Below are 25,417 nucleotides of genomic sequence, written 5' to 3' on the forward strand. Positions count from 1 at the left end.
GCAGAAGACAGACTGCAAAGATTTGGACCAAAAAAATAATCCTGTTTTACCTGTTCAGGTTGAGGTGCATGTGGTCCAGTGCAGAGTGGATTCAAGAGATGGAAAAGGCTGAGACAGGATGAGTTCAGGTCTGAAGCCAAATGGTGACTGGGCAGGTTGGAGAGCTTGGAGACCAGCTTTGGGTAAAAATCCAGGGAGAATGGTGGATCCAGGAGTGGGAAAAGATCTGGAGACAGAGCCATGAGTCAGACTTAAGTAAAATAGGGATCAGAAACAGAATAACTGCCATAACAGTGAATCACTGAGCTAGAATACAGAGTTTAACATAGAGGACGAGTGGGGACTGGAGCTTTTGAGCAGAGTTGATTGGATTGATGGCAGCTGGTAACCTGGCTCCTCCACACCTGTTTCTACTACTGCAATCACACACAAACAGAGGGGGAGGGGGGAAAGTCTGCCGGCTAGGCTGGAGGGAGGCCATGACAACGGAACTATTATTATTACTGTCTGCTATCTTGTAAATAAAGGTATTCTTATTCGGATTCTGTACCCTATTTTTAAACATTAGATAAACCTAAAGTTAAAAATAATACTTTTTCATGCACTTTATTTGTCATCCTCATCTATACATTTTAAAGAGGAACAATACAAATTGATGCAAAGCCTGTTGTGTTAAGGTTGTGTTTGATTTCCATAGCTCTGCACAGAGGACCTCCCATGAGGCGGTGCTTGTTGATGCCAGCATCGCCTGTGCTCAGCTGCTGCTGTTAACTTAACCTGACTGCTGCCTCTGTCAAAATAGAAAATCTCACTTTCTTTGGATGGCTGTTTTTAGGGTACGAAATACGCACAAGAGGAAATATGCACTCATCTGTCTGTGCATAGTTGGCTTCATCATATATCTCATGTGAGTACATTTTCCAATTGTATTGTTTCAGTTAGTGATACTTTGAGGCTGGTAGGCCTGATGCAGTGCCTTGTGAACACATTAAATTAATGCTGCAGGCCTGGACATATGAATATGCTTTTACAAAAAGTGTGATTTGATAGCTTACCAAAACTATCACTGATACAGTAAATCCCTCTAGGAATATTATTATCATTGTGCACGTTATTGGTAAAAGCTATCCTAAGGTAAAACAAATGAATGGAGTAAAAGCAACTTTAACTAAAGTTGTGTGATGCAAATATATCAAGTGAAAAAGAATATGTAATAGTTTAAAAGGTTAAATAAGAAAAATTAAACTCATCTGTTGAAGTCCCTCGTGCTTCTCAATACAAATATGTTCTTGCTGTTTCTCCAACAAGACGTCTGCAAATTCCTATCGAGCATGTCATGTGGTCTTTTTAAACACAATAGCCTATGTTCTACACTATGTGAGTGTGACACAAACGAGCTCTTCTTGCAGGCTGCCAGCAAGGGGGCGGATCATGAGCAGGAAGCTGGGTCTGAGGGCTAACTCGTCCCAGTTCACCCTGGAGGGAGAGCCCTTCTGTATCATAGGGGGATCCATCCACTATTTCCGGGTGCCCAGGGCCTACTGGAGGGACCGGCTGATGAAGATGAAGGCTTGTGGCCTCAACACACTCACTACGTAGGAAAACTACTATGAATGTGATTTGTTTCCACAGACTGGTCACTGCTTGACAGTGGTGTAAAGTAACTAAGTAGGTTACTCAAGTACTACTAAATTTGAGTACCTTTAGTTACTTTGCAGATTTTGATTCATAATGTGACATATAATCAACACTTAAATCAGACTTTAGTTACACTTGGATTAAATTCACAAGCTATCCTGCAGTACGCAAAGTCATTGAAACTAGCTGCACCTTTACCAGATCGGTAACACTTTAATTCATCAATAATTATAATCAAAAGTTGGACCAATCTGCATAATGAGTACTTTTACATTTGGTACTTTTTCTCTGCTAATACTTTTACTTTAGTAACATTTTCAATGCAGGACTTTTACTTGTAACAGAGTATTCCTACTCTGTGGTAGTTCATCGTTTACTTAAATACAAGATCGGAGTACTTCTTCCACTCTGCTGCTTGAATGTGAACAGACAATATCATGTATCCTTGCAGGTATGTGCCGTGGAGTCTGCACCAGCCAGAGAGAGGGGTGTTCACCTTCCACACACTGCTGGATTTAGAGTAAGGGGTAGTGTTATTGAACTCATAATGAATCATCACATCTTATTTCTTATGGGATTGCTGCCCAAGCTCTCATTAATCCTAATGTGCAACCTACACCGAAAAAACTGAAAGGTTGACTTATAACTGTATTAGTTTAGTTGAAAGCAATAATATTATGTTGAACCTAATATGTGTAATTAAACTTGATATTATTGCTTTCAACTAAACTAATACAGTTATGGGAAATCTGTTGACAATACATTTAATTACAGTCAACGTTTCAGTGTACATACAGTACATCCCTAACAAGAATGAAAACATCTTGCACCAGCTCTCCTGCTGTTCTGACAGTAACACCTGCTTTAAGGTGAGCTGGGAATACTCTCATTTCTTCTCATTATCCAGGCCCCAGGTCTCAGGGGGAGGCTAGAGGCCCCACCTGACAACAGCAGCCAAACAACAGAGCTTGTCCTGCAATTAACAACACCGCTGTGACGAGTGAACAGGGACTCCTCAGCCTGTTGCTGTTTTACCAAGCACATTTCATACCCCTCCAACAACAAGATATGTGATCTCACTTTGGGTCTAGACTTGTTTTTTTAAGAGAAAATGCAAATTCATTGTATCCGACTTGGTTTCAGAGCCTATATTAATCTTGCCGCTGAACTTGGATTGTGGGTGATTTTACGTCCAGGGCCCTATATTTCCTCCGAGCTGGATCTAGGAGGGCTGCCAAGGTAGTACACTTTACATGTCGCTTTTTTTTAGGAAAAATGTATTCAGGGTTGCATCTAGATTTTTTCTGTGTATGTTTAAAATAAAGATGCAGATTAAGATGAGATGGATAGATAAGATATACTTTATTGATATTTGTTTCAGCATCATGTAAAAAGACATTGTACAAATAAAAAATAAACAAACAGTAAATATATACTTCTTTAAAATGTAAAGATATTTATTTATAGAGTAAGCAATATCAAATTGAAAATATAAAGAATAAGTTAGAATTAACTAACCCAAAAGTATGTTCAAAAATAGTTGATATTCCTGAATGAATGTATTACATTTTAAAGTAAATTTAAATCCACTTTAGCTGAAACATAAAGTTGCTACTTTTCAGGTGAGGGAGCTGAAGAAGTCACATGTGGCTGTTAGTGAAGACATTGAAGCGTTGTCCAGCATTTTAGAATACTTGAATTCCTGAATGAATTCATGCTAAGACTTACTGTGCATCTGTTGTTCTTGCTGCTCTTGGCTTTAGACGTATCAAAACTTCTTGTTTCCTGTCTCTTTGCAGCTGGCTCCTCCGTGATGGAAGCATGAAACTCAGAACCACTTACCCAGGCTTTACTCATGCTGTCAATACTTACTTTGACAAACTCATACCAAAAGTGGTTCCACTGCAGGTCACTATTACTCATTAAAGCTGAAACCAAGTCTGGTTTACTTCTAGTGCATATAACCTACTGTCATTGTTTATGTTTAATAGTTCAAAAAGGGGGGTCCCATCATTGCAGTGCAGGTGGAAAACGAGTATGGTTCATATGCAAAGGATGAAAGTTACATGCTGTTTATTAAAGAGGTGACGTATTAGGCTTGCTTGATTCAAATACCCCCTTTAAACCTGCATAAAAATACACACATGTACAAAAAGAGATTGATAATGACATGGATGATGATGTTCAAACTCTTTTTTTTATTTTGAAAGGCTTTACAGTCCAGAGGGATCAGCGAGCTCTTGCTCACATCGGACAACCACAACACATTAAAGTCTGGCGGAGTGGATGGAGGTACATGTAATATTCTGCTCAGTTTCCTTGCTTTAATGTTCAAAAAGTTCTTTATTTTTCTCATACTGCCTGTGCTACAGTGCCTCTTTTCACCCTCTGTCTGAAACAAGAGCCCAGTCTGCTCTGATTGGTTAGCTAGCCGGCTCTGTTGTGATGGTCGACCGCTTAAAGATGTCCCGCCCCCTAGCCTATCACGTACAATGTGTTGGAGAGCTAGCTATTAGAAGTGCAAGTTTTACATAGTGATGCCACTATGTTACGGAAGTAACAAAGGAGTCCAATGGAGGAGTTTCAGGGGGGAAGAGAATTTCCCTTTGGCGGGAACACAGGATTTTAGCCTTTGTAGACCATTAACATGCACTAAATCCTATATTACAGGAAAGGGAAAAATCCTGAAAGCACAATAGGGCTCTTTAATGAACACACACACACACACACACACACACACACACACACACACACACACACACACACAGCAACCGCTAAAGATGCCCCCTCTACCTATCACGTACAAGTGTTGAGCGCTAGCTATTAGAAGTGCAAGTCAACACAACCTGACCCTGTGATCTCCTATCTTGCAGCCATCAGATCAGTGAAGCTGCGGAAGCTAAATCACAGAGACATCCAGGATCTTAACTCTATTCAGGTCTGTATCTTAACTTTCCAACAATGAAGATATCGCATTAACAGTGAATGAAACACTGGACAGTAAGCTAAGTGTTGGACCTTTTCTTCGCTGTGTCAGCCCAACAGCCCCACCATGGTGATGGACTACTGGACTGGTGGATATGATGTGTGGGGCGACCTCCACCATGTGCTTCCTCCAGAGGGTAAGGAAGGCTCTCCTTTTTTTCAGTGTCTTAATAGATTAAAAATGATTGCTAATTAATCTGTATCATCCTCAAACGTAATGTTGGATGAATGGAAATGTTGTTTTCATACTACCCAATTTGAATATTTAAGGTACTTACTGTATAAATGTAACTTAACCTTCTGGGTTCATAATCAGAAATCCTTTATTCAGTTAGTTGACATTGTTAGAGCAAAGGGACAGTGAAGATAAAAAGAAAAATACAAAAAGTAGGCTAAAATATGGCAAGTTTACATTAATGACATAAATACACATCCCACGTAAACATTTTAAAATTAGAATAATAATCCTTAGCAGCATTGTGAAAAAAAAAGTTCCAGCAAAGAACCTTTGTTGCATGAAATTACCTTTCTCCATTCCATCAATTTCTGTTGCTCAATTATCTAACAAAGGTCACAACAAATACAAATATGCTGGATACATTTAGTAGATTTGATGGCGGTTCCCTTGGTCACAGCTATTTCAAACTACATTAATGAAATATTAGTTTTGCAAGTTTTATTCATTAATGGATTGTAATCTATCATAGGTCTTAATGTATGACAAAGTAAGTCATTCTTGGTCTGTTTGTGCTTTTTGACCAGCAAAATATATTTTTGACAGAAATAAATCTACTCAAACATATTGGTAAAACCCAATTCTGCACCATACAAAACTAATTAACGTAAGGCTGTTTTCAGCTTGAACGCCGTTGGTTTCTCATATGCCACAGGACAGAAAGACAGTTTATTATGTCTGTTCTGATGGCTTTTCTAGGCCACTGACTCTCTTCATAAATATTTCTTACCCACCAGGAAAATGTAATGTCAAATCACTCTGCTGTAAACAAATGCTTCCTATCTCACTCCGTAATTTGCATAATTATTATTTTCCTCCTGCTGTCCTTTTTGCATGAGGAACACCAGCTACATGACAACAATGGAAATGCAAATGTGAAATAAAAGCCAATCAACCTTCTGATTTAGTGACAAAGAGGTCAGCAGAGTGTCAAAATGCTTTAATTGACTTGGGTTCAACAATTTATTATGATTTCCTGTTGTACATTTATGATTTTAAGAAGTTAATTTGTTGTAAATTTAACTTGTTGAGCTCCTTATCAGATATGGTTTCCACTGTGAGAGAAATTCTGAGGCGAGGCATGTCTGTAAACCTCTACATGTTCCACGGAGGCTCCAGTTTTGGCTTCATGAGTGGAGCACTCGCTGATCCTTCCTACAAAGCTTTAGTCCCTAGCTACGGTTGGTAATAATTTGCCCTTTCACAAACAAAGTAGTTTTGTCTCTGATGCAAATGTACAAGGATTTTATTATAAAGATGAAGCACTTCCATGTCAGGACTTAAGGAAATGATCCTTGTCTACAGAACAGCATTGACCTAAACGCCCAGCAGATGGCAGCAAATGATAGTTAATCTATGTTAAATCACGATGTTTTTTCAGATTATGACGCTCCCTTGACTGAAGCTGGGGAGTACACTCCAAAATACCATCTCCTCAGGGATTTACTTTCCCGATACAACAGTGAGTTTATTACTGAATTGTACTGAAATATGTGATTACATTCCATGATATACCTCTTTGCCTGATGTTATGTAGTGCAGGCAAGTGATACACATAAAGGACAAACAGTATGATGAGATGATAATACCAGCAATCACACACTCACAAAATGCAATAAAACAGAGGTAATAGGGTCCTTTTAACATTTTATATTACTATATAGAAAGACCAATACACCCACACATAACATGCAGATCTTAATTGTTGTTCCATTTTATCTTGTCTTGTGCCACCTTGTAATTGTTTGGAACATATTTTTTTCTCCAAAAGAAGCATTCATGTAACCTTATTTTTTTTTTTAGAAATGATTGATCCTAATATTGATCCCAATAAATAAAGTATATTACCCAACGGAATAATTGTATTTTTTTATCTGTGGACTATTTTTATCCATAATCCTGAGCAACATGTTCAAAGTTGTACATTTAAAACATTTAGTGGCCATTTTTTAAAATATTGCTCCTCCAACAGAATCCACATAATGATCATTGTTTATGTTTAAAATTGTTTTTTTGGAACAGTTATCTTGTACAATATATTTTAGGCATCAATTATTATTTTAATGTTGTCTTTGACCTTGTTGTACAGGAGGAGAAAGTTTACCTGACATGACAGCCCTGCATTACAGGGAGGCTTATGAATCAGCCATCATGTACCAGCATTTATCATTATGGGATGCTTTGAGCTTCACTGAGGGAGTATGTTTTATGTAAGATATTTTGCGTACATGTGTAATGAAAAGAATTCTTTTCAATCCTTGAGAATTTATTTTCTTCACATGTTTGCAGCCCTTTAAATCACCCAAACCACTGAGTATAGAGAATCTACCTGTGAACAACGGGAACGGACAGTCCTACGGATACACGCTGTATGAAACGACCATCACCAGCGGAGGTTTATTGAAGTCTGGGGACAACGTCCGAGATCGAGCGCTAGTGAGTGTTTTATTGTTCGTTATAGCATGAACTCACTTGCCATTGCAGATGCAGATGCCAACTCATTTCACACACTCTGATCCTCGATAAGTAGTTGCCAAAACTTAACTGAAAGAAAAGGTTTGCCCTTTAGGGAAAAATGGTCTCTTACCACAATTCAGTTCATAAATCCAAAATAAATACTTTTATATGTACAAAATATATGAAGCCAAAGTCAACTTGTGGTTAGCTACTGAAGAAAGATTAGAAAAAATGTCATACAAGCATGTTGTTTACTCACTTATGTGGCATTTTTAAAGATATAAGATACGTATTGTGGCTATAAAGAATTAGCAGTGCTGCTAGGTCAGTCTGGCTAATATCAGAAAGGCTAACAGTTTCACCTTGTTTTGGGTAATTTTGCTAGCTGGTTTTAGGGGTATATTAAATGGAATAAATAAGTAACAATATTCTTATCCAACTGCGAATAAGTATGTTTTCAAAAATGATAAACTATTCCTCTCATATCAGTCAGGGTTATCAGGTGTAAATCCATGTTGTTGGTGTGCCCATAGTACACATTTTAAGCAACCTTTGATGTCTTTCTTCAATATGAGGTGTTTGTGGTTGTGAATTATAATATCATTTATTTGACATCAATATTTTTCTCCTTAGTTGTTTGTAGACAGAAGCTACATTGGCCTTTTCAAACGCCAAAACCTGGAGCTTGCAGTTCCTGGTGGTAAGGTATGGCCTCAAGTTGGACAATGTAGGCGAATGTCAATAATCTAATATGCAATGCATTCATAGTAAATGATAGGAGGGATTTGAAGTGTTGGCTGCTTGACTGGTAAAAAATGTAGAATATAATAACACAATCAATCCTTACAGGGAAAACGTACCTTAAGTTTACTGGTGGAAAACTGTGGAAGAGTCCACCAGGGAAGAGACCTTGACAAACAACATAAAGGTGATCGACAGATAATATGCAGTTCATTGCTATGCCTAAATCACTCAAGCAGGTATTGTACGAGCTCATTTTGATTTGTATTCTTGCAGGCCTTGTGGGAGACATTTTATTAAACAACATCCCCTTGCGAGATTTTACGATTTACAGCCTGGATATGAAACCCGGCTTTATTGATAGGTTTGTATGCTTTATTTAAATGAAAGTATTGCATTACCCTTTCATTATGCTGTAATAGTGTGTTTGAATGGATACCTTTTTTTAGTCTCTATCAGGCACCTTGGAAAACCCTCCCTGAAACTCCTAGCTTCCCTGGATTTTTCATGGGGAGGCTGTTTGCGTACGGGTATCCGAGTGACACGTTTGTGAAGCTGCCAGTAAGTTAGATGAAACGTATAGCTTGTATGCTAAGTAAATGTTTCTGTGTGTTTTAAAATGTTTGCATTGTGAAACCATGTAATTTGCTCAACAGGGCTGGGAGAAAGGCGTTGTGTTTATCAATGGGATTAATCTGGGCCGCTACTGGTCTATTGGCCCCCAGCAGGCTCTCTACCTCCCCGGTCCCTTTATAAACAGTGGAATCAACCAGGTACAGCTGTTAACAAAACAGCATTTGTTAAAGGAATAGCTTTAGACCTCTCAAAATACACGTAATTGTCATTTTACCCCAGTAAGTCAGAGTCATGTCTCAAAGCGCTAACTCTCTTCTGTATCTCTCGCTTTCTCCAGGTCATAGTGTTTGAAGAGCAGGAGGGTGACTTCAAGGTCATTTTTGAAGATACGCCTGATCTTGGGATGGCAGCAGAAATCCAGTGAATGTTATCACTAGTTATGATAAATACTTTTTTACATTAGGTGCAATTCAGGGATATACAGTAACTATTGTTATTTTTTGTATGATATGTATTGCTTAAAATTGATTGTTTAACAAAGTCCAAGTTAATGTGAGACTCAGAACTGATGCATGATTGTTGTGAACACCTTTAATATGAAACACAAGTTGTTTTGTAGCAACATAACTCATTTATCATTGAGTGAACATTGTCTTTGAATGCCTGACAGATGAAGAACTGACCAGACTCTTAACAGTTACAGAGTCTAGATAACGTTCGTAAGTAGTGCCAGTGCAAGTCAATAGGGTATGAAATCATCCCGAATCACCCCATCAGTCAGCCATTGATGGTGGGAATAATTGTGATTGTGTAATGTGGCAATTTGAAAGGATGCATGTCCAGTGTTCAGAATAATGGCTTCATATTCCATGGACTCGCACATGCATAACTCACGACTAATATGTGACTGGTACCAGTTACAATCGAACAATAAATAACTATTCTGAGAATCCTTCTGTCCAATCAGTCGGACCTTAATGAGCTGATGAAGATGTCTGTAAAGTGGGCTGGCCCATAGGGATATGACATCTTCTCTTATACATAAGTAGACCTCAGTTTCACAGCTTATCATAAATAAATGAATCTTAAGTAAATGACTGTAAGAGAAGACATAGTACACTGAAAAAACAAAAACGTTGACTTTAATTAAATGTATTATGTCAACAGATTTCACATAATTGTATGAGGTTAGTTAAAAGCATTCATTTTAAGTTTAAATAAATATTAGGTTCAACTTAATATTACTGCTTTCAACTAACCTAATGCAGATGCATGTGAAATTTGATGACATAATACATTTAATTGAAGTCAACATTTCAGTTTTTCAGGCTAATAAAGAATTGCTCCGTGTTCTCAAGTGCATGTGTTTGTGTGACAGCTGAGCCAAAACAAATATGTGGTGTGGTGTAACAGGTCTCCTAATTAGTGTTGGTTTCAGGGTGCTATGGAAATAGCTTAGTGTTGTACAGTACGAGTGGGGAGGGCTCAGATCCCCTCAGTGCAGTCTGTCAGTCAGTGCTGACTCACTTTATACAAGTGCCCTTTGTATTACGCTTCGCAGCCCTGTGCCAGACAGCCAGCTCGCTTCAGAACAAAAGGTCCCTATTTAACGCTGATTGGAGGCTCGGCTGGTGTTGTTTGCACTCAGAGGGCTCTTTATTGCTTGTCGTGCCATCCCTTCCTGCAGTTTCAATCATGTGATGTCCTTTGTTTTAGCTCTCAAATGAGAACTCTGTGGCCAAGCTTCTTTTGGCGGTTCCTTCTAGTGTCTCTCGTCATCCAGTGCTCTGAGCAGACGGCTTATTTTGTGCAGTTGTGCTTACTGTAGTCCGTGTAAGCTCGTTGCTTGTACTGCCTCCTTGGATGGACAGGTATGCATTCATTGCTGAAGTACAGCTACTATGCTTTGATAATATCTTCAACCCTAGCTACTTGGTTTAAATCCAAATGCCCCTGAAAGCACAGATAAAGAAACAACAGACATGTTAGAAACATTACTTAAAGAGTCTACAGCATGGGCATGCTAACATGCTCACAATGACAGTGCTAATGCCAAACAGGTATAATGTTTACCTTGTTTGTTATTTTTGTAACTTAGCACATTTACATGTAATATTTGCTAAATAGCATTTATTACAAGAAACTGCCTAGGCTGATGATGAAGTCAATAGTTTTGCAGATATTATGGCATTAACCAAACATTTTTGATTAATGCCATAATACTGTTTATCGTGCTAAGGGAAAGGTGTTAAGATTTTAATAGTCCTTAGGATTTATCCTATGGGCACCATTTAAAATACGTATTATATCCAGTAAATAATGTGACATTTCACTTTTTTTTAAAAGAGCTCATGGAAACGATGAATTAAATGTCAAGGGGTTAACCCTCTGGGGACAGTGAATGTTGTGTGTAAACCTTCAGTTCTATCCCCTAAGTGACAGTGTTAGTTTTGTTAAAACATTACTACTTGATAATGAATCATTAAAAAAGTGCATGAGACAAACCTTTAAATAAATAAGTTAAACCTTGACATACATACAGATATTTCAAGTAAACTCCTCATCTCAATGTGCAAATATGCTCTCCTTTGGCCCATCCCCAAACATGAACATTGTGTGGGAGTGAAGTAATTTGCATTTTTTAAATCTCTGCTATTACCTGTGTGATGTGAAGTATGTCATATCTCCACATTAGAGTCTGTAAATCCCTTCTTGCCCTCATTTACCAGCACAGGCTTCTCTGTCCGTGTGTGCCAGACTAATACCTGCAGCAAAAAGAAAGCTATGGAGAAACACTCAACCAAGCATTTTCATTTTCATCATGCTTGCTGCAAAATGTCTAGAGGCAGAATCTGGCATATTTCGAACTATAAGTGAAGAAGAGTTAGCTTAAAGGTGACAGTTTATTGCTTAGAATTGTTATGAAAGCCAGGGTTCTCAAGAAACATTGTCTTACATAAGCAGCATTTACAGAAGCAGGTTGTTTTATTGCTTATTATTATTGTTCTTACCTTAGTGCAGTTTGCAGCTTTAGGCTCCAAATCGCTGAGAGTAACCAGCTCTTTTAATAAACTGCTCTCCTGATAACCTCCTTTCACCCCTCGTAACTTAAAAAAAGCCTGAGGTTTGGACAGAATGAGGCGCAGGTTCACTGCAAACCCAGCCATGTCGATGGCGAAGGGTCGGTGTGGGTCGAATACCGTCTTCCAGCCATACACCTTGCCCAGGGTGTTTACTTTAGGAGACTCGTATCTCAAGCCACCAACAAAGGCCACGGGCCACACCGACACCTTTTTGGTAGAACGCATCTGATAATTGGAAAATATTTGTAGAGATCTTTCATGACCAATTGTAATGTTTTGAAATGTACATTAAGTTTAAGACATAACACAGGTAAAGACATCTGTGAAAGGGTCGGGAATTGGAATGGGGCGTTCACACCGGACGTGAAGCACATTTTTTGCGCAGTGCGATAACATGTAAAGTCAATGCAATGACGCAGATAGGCGAAAATTTGGACGTTGAGAATGACATGGTTACGCTTCAGTCTCGCAAAATCCAATCAGTGAAGAGAATCTTTGCCTGCCATCAATGACATCGTTGAATCAGAAAACCTTAACAGAAGTCATTAGCTCTGGGAGACCGCACTCGTTTGAGTGATATAGTAAGCACAAATGATGCCGCTGTTAAACTTGATTGGTGTCCGGTGTGAACTTGCTTTTAGAGAGGAATTAAGCTCTTAGAATGTTGCTCTATTTACCTCCTCAAACAGCTCCAGGCTGTAGGTGTTGTCGTCGTCTGCGAAGTACACAACTCCGGTCTGACTGCTGTTTTCGCTGAAGGTCTCCCTGAGCCAGCGCACGGCCAGGTTTCTCTGTATGGTCCCCCGAGGTATTCTGGGGTCCTTAGTGTCCCCTCGTACCTTATAGTTTCTCGGTGTCTCAACATTAAGGTGTGTATAGTTGAGTCCAGTCTCTTGGAGGAGATTGCTGACTAGAGTGGTCCTCCTCTGAGAATCCTCCACCAGGATCCAATGCAGGTTAGGGACGTGCAGCAAAGTGTTGGCCAGACGCGTCAGCTCGGCCTTCTGCACCGAGCGGCTGTAGGTGGGAGTGATGACGTGGATAGTTGGCAGGATGTCGGACCATGGCGGAGGCCGGCTGTAAACATACTCAGTGCGCTCCACCTCCACAATGTCATGGTTCTGATGTGAACACGACTCCTTTAAAGCAAAAGTATTCCTGGAGTTGGAGCGACCAAGTCTTCTGTCATCTGGGGGAAACAAATGATTACAGTGAGGCTGTGTGTGCTGTAAACACTAACATTGTATATTCAGATGAATGGTTCTTCTTCACAATTTGTTGTTGAACAAAATTAGATTAGAAAAGTACTTAAATCTTGTACTTTAGTTAGAAGTACCAGAGGAACTGTAGGAATACTGTTTGTTTAAGTCCTTCTATCAAAATGGTTTGTATAAGTACAAAAGTAGGGCCATCAAAATCTACTTAAAGTACCAAAAGTTAAAGTACTCATTGTGCATTTGAGAATAATATATATGATATGTTTTGATTATAATTATTGATCATTAAAGTGTTATCAAAGTTCTTAAAGGTACAGCTAGTTTGAATGAATTTGTACACTGCAGGGTAGCTTGTGAATTTACTCCAGGTCAAATTAAAGTCTGATTTAAGTGTTTGTATCATAAATGAACAATTAGTAAACAGACCCAATCCTCTGTGCATTACACCCTTGGTTCATTAACAAATTACCTTGTTCTCAGTCAGAACACACTTACACAAGCACCGTACTGCCTTTGCGTACAGCTATGAAAACTATGAATGGGAAAACATTTTACAATCTTACTGTGAACTCTTTTACACTTACCTTTCCGAGTAGCAAGCAGAGGAGTGACATTGTTCTGGTGCCAAACTGTGATGAGAAGTGTCCAAGGCAACACGATCAACACAAAGGCGACGATGTCTCGTCTCTTCGGCATCTCCAGGGTCAGAACTGGGTCATGTCACTACCTGCAGTGCAGTGTACGGTTAGATAAAAAGTGTCTTTCTACAAAAGTCTATTCAGTCATTCTTAAAGACAATATTGACTGCTTTGATGGATACAGGTTCACTGAATTTCCCCATCTAATTGCCCATTACTAAGTGAATTACATTTAGAATTCCTTATACGGCCCTCTCTTGAACATCAACTTACTTTGTTTGCAAGGCACAAACTACAAGGCAAGAGACTTTGTGTTAAGAAGCAGTCCCAGCCTGCTGAAGCTGCTGCACAACAGAAAATAGGCCAGGAAATGCTCAGAGCTTTCTTTTGGTCTCATTTCTCAATGAGCATACTGGTTTATAACAGAGAGTATTTGAGCTGTGACTGGTCATGCCCTCTTCTGGCAGTAAACAGTTGACAGAGATACGTATATATTATGTATTCATTATTTTGTCGATTTATCTAAACGGTAGTTTACAATGACACAAATAAGTCAACGTGTTCAGTGTTCCCCACAGCATTTTGACAAACTATGGGGGTTGAAGCTTTTTAGGGGGTCCTGCCTCAAGAAAACAGTACATTTTAAAGTTAAAGGTGTAAACTTTGGTGCACTAAAATGTTAAATCTATGAAGAACGTCATGTTCTTAAGATCAATCATAAACACATTGGAAACATAGAACATCTTATCCACTGCCCCCAACATAGCTAACCAAATTAATAATATCCTTGTAAAGGGAAAGGTATTTTTAAATGTGCATATGATAATAAACCAAATTGTAAATCATTTCGGATAAAAGGGCTATATGAGTGTCATCTATAATATCTTACCTGCTTTTATAGCTAACACACATGGTTGTTTGGTCGATTATTCCTTCAGAGAGAGAACACAAAGGATTGGAATCTATTGGACAGCCTGTCATGAATGATATACATTTCTTTTTTATGATCCTTTGAAACTTTTCTATCCGTGTTTAGGAATTTTGTAACTAGCTTATCACGGATATTGACTGGTATTTACAGTGGATAAAAGCACTGAATGTGCATAATAAAGTGTATCAGTGATTTCATGGTCTTTTAATGTTAATACATTCCTGTGGGTCCAAGCAGGATAATATTTTCAAAAATGTTAACCCACCTTTTGCATATACGCTCTGTGGCAGTAAGATTGCTTCTAGAAGGAAATATTTAAAAGGACTTTAAAACAAAGCAGGGGACAGATCTATATGCATTAAGGTGAGATATTAATCTTAAATGGGTTTATTCTATCAATTAAAGCCACAGGTAAGGTACTTTCAACTGCAGACAGGAGATGGTTTTGTGTTTTCACACAGAGGATGATGAGAATTGTAGATCAGTGGGTCAGCAACTACAAACCAAAACTTTAATTCAACAGCGACCACAAACAGAGATGGAAGCAGCAAAAGAGAAAAGTGATCCCAGAAGAGAGGAGCTGCCTACATGACAACATTTGGGGCTGTTTTTCAAATAATCCCTTAAAGTTGTTTGGAACAGATTGAAAGTTATTGGAGAAGTCATGCTTGTAATTCAATCTTGTGACACAGCTAGCCATTGTTTGCTTGAAAAAAACAACAAAACACACTTATTTCATGAAGTATTTGCAAGTCTGAACAGAGTGTTAGTTGACATAAATAATAAGTTATAAATCAATCTGAAACTGAGCCAGAAAATCCATTGCACTTCTGTACTCTGTTAACAAAATGTCATACTGGACTTTATCCATTGTCATTAAAAGGTGGTAGTTATAAGGTCAAGTGAACAGGTGGAGGATTTTAGTTACATGACCACGTTCCTGAGCGTTCTTTAATTAACAGCAGCAAAATCATTTCAGATGGAATGTATCCAAAGAGAGGAGTTTCCCGGAAATTCTGCAAAGCATGGGTTGGATCTAAAAATGCTGCAAAGACTTCACATAAAATGTTGGTGTGATGAATGGCTGACTTTTTGGGCTGAACTGTCAATAGTCTTTTTTTTAAAGGCATGTTGGGATTATTTTGATTTTAATAAATAGCCTTGAGAAATTACCTTTGTGGAAGACAGTGAGGTGTGCCTTACAAGTGTCACGGACTTGCAGTTACGTTTCTCTCCATTGGTACTTGGTTTTTCTACAGTTTTTTTCTTAAAATTAGTTATAGCTACCATTATTATGATGGTTTCAGTTTTGATTTAATCATCATGAATTAATTTTGTGCCATGATGTCAATGGATTTTTGTCACCACTAAAAGAAAGAAGGATCAAAGGGCTTCTTCTTGTACTGTTGCTTTTTAATTACTTCATTCAGCTAACGACCAAACAAACCTGAATAATGAGTTGTACAACTAAGCTATGGAGCTATGAATCTGCCTTACTTAGGGCTGAATCACAAGCTTAATGACCCCAACACAGAGCTCACTAATGAGAGACCTTGACTGGATCAAAGAGCCAGGAGTTAAAGGAGAACGAGGGGAAGACGGTGCCATCTCACGCAGCACTGAAGAAGAATGAACGCTTCTCACTTTTTGTTAAAAATGTATTTCACAACTCAGGAATACTACATGCATGGGCAGCAAGGAGCAATTAGACAGAAACATACTGAAAGCAGAATATTGAGGGATTATTGATTTAAAGACCTCATGACACGTGGAAAATAAAGTAATATACATACACACATTGAAAGTACACATACAAAATAGTCACTTGAAGTTGGTTTTAATCATTATGATAGAGAAATTGAGTTTGTACGGCCTTTTAAAAGTGCGATTTTTGCGATCTGCTACCGACCTTCCTATTAGTCAGTCACATGACCTATGACGTACACTCCGGAACGGCTCCTTGGTCAAGACACTATCCCACCTGTCACTCACGACTATCCTGACACCTGTCAACAACATGGATTCTGACAACTCCGATTCATCCTCGGATCCTGACACATTTTTCGAAGTGGCAGAGTCCGACCCAATGCTGGAGGACAATGTGAGGGGCGTTATGCCCTATAGATACGAGCCATACTTGGATGAGTTGGAGCCACAGGGTTCTACGGAAAGTTCGGATGGCGAGGCAGAAGGCGCTGTTGGTGGTGCTGCTGTGGCAGACGGTCGGATGCCTATGGATTTTGGCAGACTACAGCACGTGGAATGGTAACTTCCTTCTTGTTCACTTTTCTGACAATGAACACTCCGTAAGATATTGTACTTTGTAATATCCACCACAACCAGCGTTTGCACCAGCGAGCATGTGTGTGTGCAGTCTGCCTCCTCACCTCCCAGAATTAGCCAAATAGTCACCATTACTAGCCTACAGATCGCAAAGGGCCATTGTTGTTTCCCGGTGCTTGTCATAGTCTTAATCTTTATTTAGTTATGTTATTTTTTTTGAGAGCGATGAAAATACCAATTAGGTCTACTATATTAGTTTGCCCTGCGTCATACTCATACAGTAGCCTATGCTATAACCCAGTAGTAGCCTATGCTATAACCTAGCTCCTGACCAGTGGCCATCCTTCCGCGATTAGGCTAGTTCTACGTCGGCTTTTCACGCGAATCAACCCATGACATTGACACTTTGTAAAGTTCTGTGACAATTGTAAGATTGTTTCAAGCCCCTTGCCTTTATCTGTTATATTTTAGGTGTTCTTGTGGGAGATGTGAGCCAATGCCACTGGTAGTGGAGTCGGTGTGCTGCCGCGAACAGTCAAGAGTGTGCGAGAGGAGAGAGGAGGAGGGAGCAGACACCCGCTGCATCACAGAACATTCTGGCTTTGAGCCAGTTTGTCTGAATCTGCATGTTCTGCGCACCGCACATTTCCACTATCGGCAAGAATACGGGGATGTAGAGGGAAACGAGTGAGTATACAATCCTATTGTAAAATCATTTGTATGGACTAGTAGGAATTGTATGATTTGATATCACCAATGACGTAAATGTATGCGTAAAACGAACTGTCATGTAGGTTACAGTAGGCCTAGGCCTACATCTAAAACACCTGTGTTTTTCTTCTGATTTTCTTTCAACTTTTAGGTGGAAGAGGTACACTGGATACAGACAGTTTGTGCGATGGTGCTACGAGTACCTGGGAAGACATGTCAGGGTCCCCATACCTTCCTGTGTGGTGTGGTGTATCCGGAGAACTTTTCCCTCCATTGATTACAGGGGGTTCCAGGACACCAACAGCCCGTGATGATACATGTATGCTGTTAACTTGTTAATTTTGTTTTTTTAGTTTAAATACATGAGTTTGTAAATACATGAAAATGAATGTCAATACATGATACCTCTGGCTTCACATGAATGTGTCTTCATTTTTACAACTTACAACAGCTTACAACAAATAGGCCTAGCAAATCAATTTACACCTTCACCATGGAAGGGTAGCTGATATTTTTGATCATACGGTGTCTAAGATGTGCTGTACTTCAGGGACAATGCAATACAAGCCCACATGGATAAGGGGGAAAACTGTAGCAACACAGACATACTACACACCCTGTAATGACACTTTTCAGAACACCAAGGTGAGGATGGAGCAGGAGGTTCCCAACACAGTAAATCAAAGCACTCACGGCAAAGATGAAATTAAGTTTGTGTTTATTCCATTCAGTCCGGTTCTCATGTGTACATTTAGGTGTTATTTGTAATGCTAAAGCGGGTCATATGTGCATTGACTGCTGCCCTCTTATCCGGCTTTTCGAATGATGCATTGAGTGGCTCTGTAACAGGGGACGGGTCTGGGATGTCAAAGTCATCACCGTTGTAGTCCTCACCTCGACACATGGCCTCCACCATCCGCATCAGCTCTTCAGCATAGCCTGTTGCAGAGGAATATGGGACAAGGTTCAAATTAATCCAACCATAGATATGACACACGACTATGTACATCTCAAAATACAAATCATATCTGCAATCAACTTTCTATTATGCTTACCAAAAGATGGCTCCTGTAAGACTTTCCTCACAATGTAGCCGCCCTTCTTATACTTTGGATACCGCAGGTTGAACATCATCTCGCCATCGTGTCTGCTCCGCTGCTCCCTGTTGGCATTCTCGGTGTTGTGAAAGCAAAAGCAGTCATCCTCAGTCTGAGTCCCAACAGTGACCATTGATGTAGTAGCCTGCACACCTGGGGAAAAAACAATGTTTAGTATATAGAAATCAGTGTCAGCTTGAAGGAAATCTTCATTCAATACACACAACTTTTTGTGAAGCTTGCTCGCACTAGTAAATTTGTAGATTGTAAAATAGTCTTTTCCTAAGACAGATAGTTTTTCCAACATTCTTGTGTAGATGTGAAAATAGATGTTTGACATAGAAAAGGATTGTCATTAGTGATGTATCTATCTACACAAGATGCAATGCTGAAAAGACCCGTTTCCCCGGACATCTGTTTGGCTAAAATACGTACATAAATGATAAAATACCTTTAGTCCGTCCCCTTCCTTTGAACTGCATAGCCACCGTCCTTGTTGGTGGCCTCAGACACACTTGAACGGAAAAGTCACTGTGCTGATCTTCTGTTGAATTCACCTGAATAAATAAGTAAGTAAATAAATAAATGTGTGTATACATATGTGTGTGTGTGTAAAAGTTAAAAAAAAAACTAAAAAATAGAGTTTCCTTCCAACACAGGTAACCTAGTAAAAAGTAGACCAGTGTATTTGTCTTACAATCAGCTGATTCTGCACTGGTTGAATTGAGTTTGTGGTGGGTCCTTGTTAGGTTTTTAGTGTTTTTCAGTAATGACAGTCCATCTATCTAGTTAGGTACAATGGAGTAAATGGTGTAACGGTTATGTTATATGTGCTACTGTTGTAATTACACCACAAAAGTACTTTTACTTTTAACACCTCTGGAGATGGTGAGGGTGAAGGTCTGAGAGAGGGGGCACTGGCACTTGATATACTGTAATGCTGTGTGTAGTTAGTCAAATAAAATCTTTAGTCAGTAACTTAGTTGACCTGAACGCTTTCCGAAAACTTACATCAGTAGATGGGTCCCCGTCAGGAAAGTCATCGCTTTCCTCTTCAGCAACATACTCAGACTGGCATTCCTGTAGTACCTGAAACATAAATAAATAAATCACAAGATTTAGCGTGAGTTGGAGGGGGAAAAAAACGCTACCGCAAACCTAAAACAAACACTTGAGACTTGACTTTTTGCTAACACTCTGAGGTGAACTTAGCTGAATAGCTAAAGCACTTAGCACTAGTAGCCAGCTGAGCTGAAGTGTTCAGAGCTAGCGCCAACTTCAACTATGAAGAACCACCGCAAGCTGTTTACACAGTGCCAAACACTCATTCCTTTGCATTTCATTTCCCTTCCATTATTAAAATATAGTCCAAAATAAGAAGGTACGTACCTCCAATCTCTGCCTTTTCTCCAGAGCATGAGACCTCCGGCTCTTGACGTCGCCGTTCGCCCCCGGGGCTAACCTCGAGCTTGTCCCTCGATGAAATATACGCGGAACCGAATTGGGCAGCAAAACCTTCTTCAGACGAACATCAATACCAAGCTGCTCCTTCAGAGCGGGGATCGAGTCGTAGCACTCCTCTTCAAAATGCGCTGAGCAAAGTACAGACGACGAGCTTGGCTTCCATACTGTTCCTTTCGGACCAGCTCTTGTCCTACAAACTTGTTGCGTCCAGAGTTCACACAAAGCAGGGTCTTTCGGAAACCGATGAAGGGTAAAACCGTTCTCCCTGGTGTTTGAACAATACGCTGCAACACACCGCTCAGGCATGTTCTCAACAAAAATATTAAGAACAAAACTTTAAAGATGCTAAAACTGCGAGTACGACTTACTGTGACTAGAAATGATCAAGGTCAAGGGTGGCAGCAGGTGCAATCAGGTCTAAAAGCGTTCCGGAGCATACGTCATCTTTATGTTGGAACGTTGTCAAGACACTGGCCTGTGGATTTCAGTGGCTTGCGTACAAATTTCGAAAATAACAGAGAACCGGGCATATTTATCACAATTATGTATTTCAAATCGAAAATAAAAGTTATTTTAGACTAAATAAAAAAAGGTAGTCTCTAGGTGTCATGAGGTCTTTAAAGAGTAACAACCAAAGCAGAACTGTGCACTAAAAAAACAATATGGGATCCACATATATATGCTCCTTTTAGATTGTGTTTTATATAATTGCAATTAAGTTGCAAACAAATTCACAACAGAGGGAAATTATCAGGACCGAGACATTCTGTCATTACATCTCAATGTGACCTGTTCTTTTGTCTGTGTGATAAACTGCAGCAGGTAATCTGATGTATTACTGTTTCTGGTGATTGATGTGCACTCTTTTCAATATATTTAATAGTTAGAAATTAAGCTAGGAGCCTTAGTCACTATGCGGTGTTAAGTCAATAAGTAAATAATTGTTTAAGAGAGGTTTACTTACAGAATTAAGTGATGATCACAATCTAATCCTGTGGTTCTGTGATTATGATGAATGTACTGATCATGCTGCTGGGGCTTGATGTTTCAGCTGGGAGGAACGGAGCGGTCCATCAAGTGCTTTTCCTTGGGAAGGACAGTGTTTGGTGCACATAAGAGCACCAGAGTTGGAGTGACAGCTCATGGATTTCGTACACAGCATCCGGTCGGTGCCATCCAATCCTCGGGGAGGGTCGCGTTCTCAGTGCCAGCCCCTGCAGAGACAGAGGAGGTCATCCCTCTGGAAGAATGCTGCTTCTCATTGCAAAAACAAAGGCTGGGATTGTCAAAGCTGATGGCAAGGGGACGGGGTGGGGGGGATCAGCCACAGCCAGAGGACTCAGGACAATGGAATAAATCACATGAAAAATGTCAAAGCCGCACAAATAAAGTACTTATTGTATATGAAGTGGGATCTGAAAAATTGAGGGAGTCATGCAGAACGTGGGTGCTGTTTATCTAAGGCACAAACAGCTTTAGTCACACGGTTCACCAGTCAAACAGTGAGAGCATTTCCATTAATTTCACTTCAATTACCTTGCATATGAAAGGAGTGCCTTCTCAATGGAGCCCTGTGCATGAAAATTCAAATCATGGAATTGGGTAAAAATATTCCTCTAATGTAAAAAACTCCACAGGTAGCGATGACTGAGAGCATTGTAAAAAGCAGCAGGCTGCATCAGTTATTAAAGAGGGTAGTTATATTGTGTAATGGGACAGGTTATAAATGAGCAGGTGGTTTGGCTGGGTGTCTACTACCGTTCAAGCTTTAAAATCACACCTACTTAATAAAAATCAGAAAATAGTCTTTTCATTTACCAGCATGAAGCTTTCTGAAGGTAGCAAATAGATAATTCCCATAACAGACATGATTTATTATTGCAGTAAATGTTACATTCAGATTGATATTGCTGAAGCTGAGCAGTCTAGGGGGGAAACCCATATTACCCAATAAGTGGGTTGACAAAAAATGTATTGGCATTTATGTTATTTTTTGTTGAGCAACTTTTTACACTTTACTTCACTATACTTTGGGATTATATTTGAAAATGTTGAGTTTTTTTTCTGTCCATACTTAAATACTTTTAGTTAAGTACTATTCTCAATGCTGTACTTTTACTAAAAGATTAGGCTATTTTTAAAAGTTATTTTACTTAAGTAAAGAAACTCAATATCGTTTCCACCACTGCATACACACATAGAGATGGAGAATGCAGCACAAATCTTAATGTAATATTAGTAATGTGTATAATGTATAATATATTATTAATGTGCTGGTAAAACATTAAGTGGATTCATGGTAATTGAGTGGCAGCTGCTGATGCTACTGTAAGAACTTTGCAGGATGGAAAAGTTCAAATGTATCGTAACATTACATCTACCACAACTCTCAGCTAGTCATTACCAACAAAACTCAGCCATGTTAGCATTAATGGTGCGTTCAAGTTGTACTGGGTTGTACTCATTTGTGTCATATTTAACCAACTGTACATACAGTACGGTACCGCTCATCTTTTATCTGTGGATATTTTGTTACGATGTCTGTATTTGGTATTGCTAACAGTGGCTAACCCGAGGCGACTGCTTAAGCTGTAATCAAGGCAAAAACGTTCCTACGGGCGGCCATCTTATTCCGATATGTGCTACTGGAACGCAGTCAACTCGGATGTGACGTCACTCCCAGTTCCCACCTCTGCCTTCCAATGTAAATGGTATGCAGCATTCAGATACTTGTTCTTGTTATACTCTTGAGTCACAATTTCTACATTTGTCATGCCAGTTTACAGTTCAGTTGGAACTTCAGGAGAGTCAGCATCCTGTTTGGTAGGATGACAGTGCTGCTTTTGCAAGGACTGGCTCTGTGTATTGATCTGCTTATGCAGAGTTTCTACTGTTTGAAGTAACACTTTTCCTTTGGTCTGAATCAGCTTTCAAGTGGGCAAAAAAAAAACACCCTCACACAATCTGACTCAGTACAACATGTTGTACATCAAGAGTGCAGCAGATTCGTCAGATTCAAGCTTGTTTAAAGTGTAATGGTTTGCTGTTGAATGTCCTTCTGAGCCCCTCTGAATTCTAATAAGATACCTGTCATTTAGATTACACAGGAACTTATGCACAATACAATCTGGAACAGGTCAACTTTTTGTTCCCAGACTTAGAACTAAACAAGGAGAAGCAGCGTTCAGTTATTATGCTCCAAATATCTGGCACAAACTCCCACAACCCTGCAGGGCTGCTGCTACTCTTACTACTTTTAAATAAAGGCTGAAAACATTTCTTTTTGCCGCTGCTTTTAATTGAACTGTTCTTATTAACGTAACATTGCACTGTGACTTCTATTCTGCACTGTAACTTTTATTCATGTAATTTATACCTGTTGTGTTTATTTCATTATCTTTGCTCTTAAATGACTGTTTTTAAATGCCTTTTTATAATGTGTTTATGCTGCACAATTTTTTAACGCTCTTAATGTCTTTCATGTTTGTAAAGCACTTTTAATTGCCTTGTGATAGAGCAGACATATTAGTCCTGTCTCAATCCAGTAAGTTTTTCATTTTGGTTGCACTTATCTGTTTCTAAAACACACAAGGCTGGCTCTTGTCCAGTGTATAGATCTCTGGTCTAGTTGTTAGAATGCACATTTCACTGATGCTGTGCAGCAATCAGAAAACTAAAGTTTGGCAGCGACTTTATAAAATAGAGATCATATTAAGGTATAGATCTACATGTCTTTTCAAACAGATGTCCCATGTAACTGAAGTGACTATATTTGATTTCATGCTGGTTTAAAACCCACAAAGGAAGTGATAAATAAGCTCATATCCTAACAAATCTATACTCACAAGAGTCTAAATTACTTTTATATACATGAAACTTGTCTGTAATTCAGGCAGATCTGTTGCTATCTAATGTCGTTTGTCTTGTTCAACCCACACTATATCAGACCCAGCTAAATATCCATAACGAGAAAGCATCAAAGACAGATTAAAGAAGAAAGAAAAGCTCCAGACCTTAACTGTAGACTGGAGCAGCATCCACTTCTCTGCATGTCGCCTTTTCCTCTTCTGCCTCAGAGCTCAAATGATTTGTTCCAGACAGGTTTTACGCCTTCTCTGCTACCGTTTACATCTCAACGGTGTCGCTGCCATTCACACGTATACACCCCTGAACAAAGGATAGGGGTTACAGGTGGGCATGTTGGGAATATGCTTTCGAGCTCAGGCTGTGTTCTAGTGCTTGCAGACTGAGATGTGAAGGAAGAGAGGGCAGCATAGTGGCATTGTACCCTCCCTCCCTCTGTACTGCTCCCGTCGCTCTTTATTTCTACATCACTCTTTTCCCCTTACACCACATGAATGCAAAGGGTCTGCCTTTCTATTGTTATCAATATATCTTTTTCCTGCAGAGGTATGAGTAGGAGAGAGACGTTGACTGTGATTAAATGTATTATATCAACATATTTCACATAACTGTATTAGGATAGTTGAAAGAAATTGTATTAGGTTTAAATAGATTTCAGTTATTATTGCTCGTAACTAACCTAAAACAGATATGTGAAATGTGTTGACATAATCCATTTATTTCAACGTTTCAGTTTTTTCAGTGTCTCTGCCTACCAGGCTACTGCTGATCTCATGAATGAAATCAGTCTCAGCCCATCAAACCAAATAAAGTTAGCAATGCCAATGACAATATACAAATATGGTGTCAAGTAAGTAGGGGCAAGCCCCCATTTTGTTGTGTCTCGGTAGCTTGATTTCCCCTCCTTGGTTGTCCCTCCCCTTGACCTGATTAACTGCCCCGCCCCTTTTGTTTACACCTGTGTTCACCTTGTATATTTAAGCTGTGTTTGTCTCTGTGCCCAGTGCCAGATCGTTTTGAGTTGTCACCACGCTAGTGTGCGTTATGCTTTGACTTTTGAGACTATGGAATATTACCTCTAGTAAAAAACCTTTTTTGGAAACTCTTTCTGTGTCGAGTCGTGCATTTGGGTTTTATCGTTTTATTGTGCCCCAGATGTAACACATTTCTTACAGCCTGACTCAAAGTTTGAGTTATGAGAGCCCACGCAATTCAAAAGTGAAAAGAGGCTGATTTATTTACATCACATTAAAGAACCTTATGATCGCTGATGCGATTTCTCTGTTTGGTCTTCAGATTTAACAAAGAAAACATCTGTTGGTACATGTAGGTCCTCTAAGCATTCAATAATTGTCTGGTTTACCTTGGAAGCCAATTGTGTGCATCAAAAAGCCCCTGGAACTGAGGTTAAAATGTCCAACAGACAAGATATGGGCAAGGCTTTTCTAGTTTGGTTTGAGACTTACATTGGCGCAGTTTCAGCTGGAAAGCTCAGTT

The 25,417-nt window shown here is 39.3% G+C and overlaps 4 protein-coding genes across 7 annotated transcripts; 2 read left to right on the top strand and 2 right to left on the bottom strand.

Annotated features, from left to right (window-relative positions):
- The first annotated feature begins 446 nt into the window (after nucleotides 1-446).
- LOC134872794 (beta-galactosidase-1-like protein 2) lies at nucleotides 447-9,765 on the top strand. 2 transcript variants are annotated; one of them, XM_063896227.1, is made up of 20 exons: nucleotides 447-527; nucleotides 836-907; nucleotides 1,410-1,595; nucleotides 2,090-2,158; nucleotides 2,782-2,877; nucleotides 3,438-3,546; nucleotides 3,630-3,722; nucleotides 3,849-3,930; nucleotides 4,512-4,576; nucleotides 4,676-4,760; nucleotides 5,902-6,039; nucleotides 6,240-6,320; nucleotides 6,948-7,057; nucleotides 7,148-7,294; nucleotides 7,949-8,020; nucleotides 8,165-8,243; nucleotides 8,333-8,420; nucleotides 8,506-8,617; nucleotides 8,713-8,829; nucleotides 8,970-9,765. In XM_063896227.1, coding segments are annotated over exons 2-20 (1,818 nt in total). In that variant the 5' UTR covers nucleotides 447-527; nucleotides 836-905; the 3' UTR covers nucleotides 9,057-9,765. The 2 variants fall into 2 exon arrangements, with proteins under 2 accessions (XP_063752297.1, XP_063752296.1); XM_063896226.1 differs by lacking the exon at nucleotides 447-527 and having other exon boundaries at nucleotides 737-907.
- On the bottom strand, nucleotides 9,213-24,305 carry LOC134872796 (galactosylgalactosylxylosylprotein 3-beta-glucuronosyltransferase 1-like). Of its 3 annotated transcripts, XM_063896228.1 has the most exons (7): nucleotides 24,070-24,305; nucleotides 21,021-21,270; nucleotides 13,517-13,659; nucleotides 12,393-12,904; nucleotides 11,644-11,940; nucleotides 11,292-11,397; nucleotides 9,214-10,585 (listed from the first exon to the last, which is right to left on the bottom strand). In XM_063896228.1, the coding sequence occupies exons 3-6, from the start codon at nucleotides 13,626-13,628 to the stop codon at nucleotides 11,311-11,313; spliced, it is 1,008 nt and encodes a 335-aa protein (XP_063752298.1). In that variant the 5' UTR covers nucleotides 13,629-13,659; nucleotides 21,021-21,270; nucleotides 24,070-24,305; the 3' UTR covers nucleotides 9,214-10,585; nucleotides 11,292-11,310. The 3 variants fall into 3 exon arrangements, with proteins under 3 accessions (XP_063752299.1, XP_063752300.1, XP_063752298.1); XM_063896229.1 differs by lacking the exon at nucleotides 21,021-21,270 and having other exon boundaries at nucleotides 9,213-10,585; nucleotides 24,070-24,292; XM_063896230.1 differs by lacking the exons at nucleotides 21,021-21,270; nucleotides 24,070-24,305 and adding an exon at nucleotides 14,460-14,478 and having other exon boundaries at nucleotides 9,213-10,585.
- On the top strand, nucleotides 16,250-18,435 carry LOC134872478 (uncharacterized). Its single transcript, XM_063895800.1, has 3 exons — nucleotides 16,250-16,766; nucleotides 17,256-17,471; nucleotides 17,647-18,435. The coding sequence occupies exons 1-3, from the start codon at nucleotides 16,519-16,521 to the stop codon at nucleotides 17,804-17,806; spliced, it is 624 nt and encodes a 207-aa protein (XP_063751870.1). The 5' UTR covers nucleotides 16,250-16,518; the 3' UTR covers nucleotides 17,807-18,435.
- On the bottom strand, nucleotides 18,197-20,681 carry LOC134872477 (THAP domain-containing protein 10-like). The gene is made up of 5 exons (XM_063895799.1): nucleotides 19,982-20,681; nucleotides 19,604-19,681; nucleotides 19,044-19,149; nucleotides 18,551-18,745; nucleotides 18,197-18,434 (listed from the first exon to the last, which is right to left on the bottom strand). The coding sequence occupies exons 1-5, from the start codon at nucleotides 20,360-20,362 to the stop codon at nucleotides 18,247-18,249; spliced, it is 948 nt and encodes a 315-aa protein (XP_063751869.1). The 5' UTR covers nucleotides 20,363-20,681; the 3' UTR covers nucleotides 18,197-18,246.
- Nucleotides 24,306-25,417: the final 1,112 nt, after the last annotated feature.

This window comes from Eleginops maclovinus, chromosome 11 (assembly GCF_036324505.1).
Source record: "Eleginops maclovinus isolate JMC-PN-2008 ecotype Puerto Natales chromosome 11, JC_Emac_rtc_rv5, whole genome shotgun sequence".
NCBI classification, from domain to species: domain Eukaryota; kingdom Metazoa; phylum Chordata; class Actinopteri; order Perciformes; family Eleginopidae; genus Eleginops; species Eleginops maclovinus.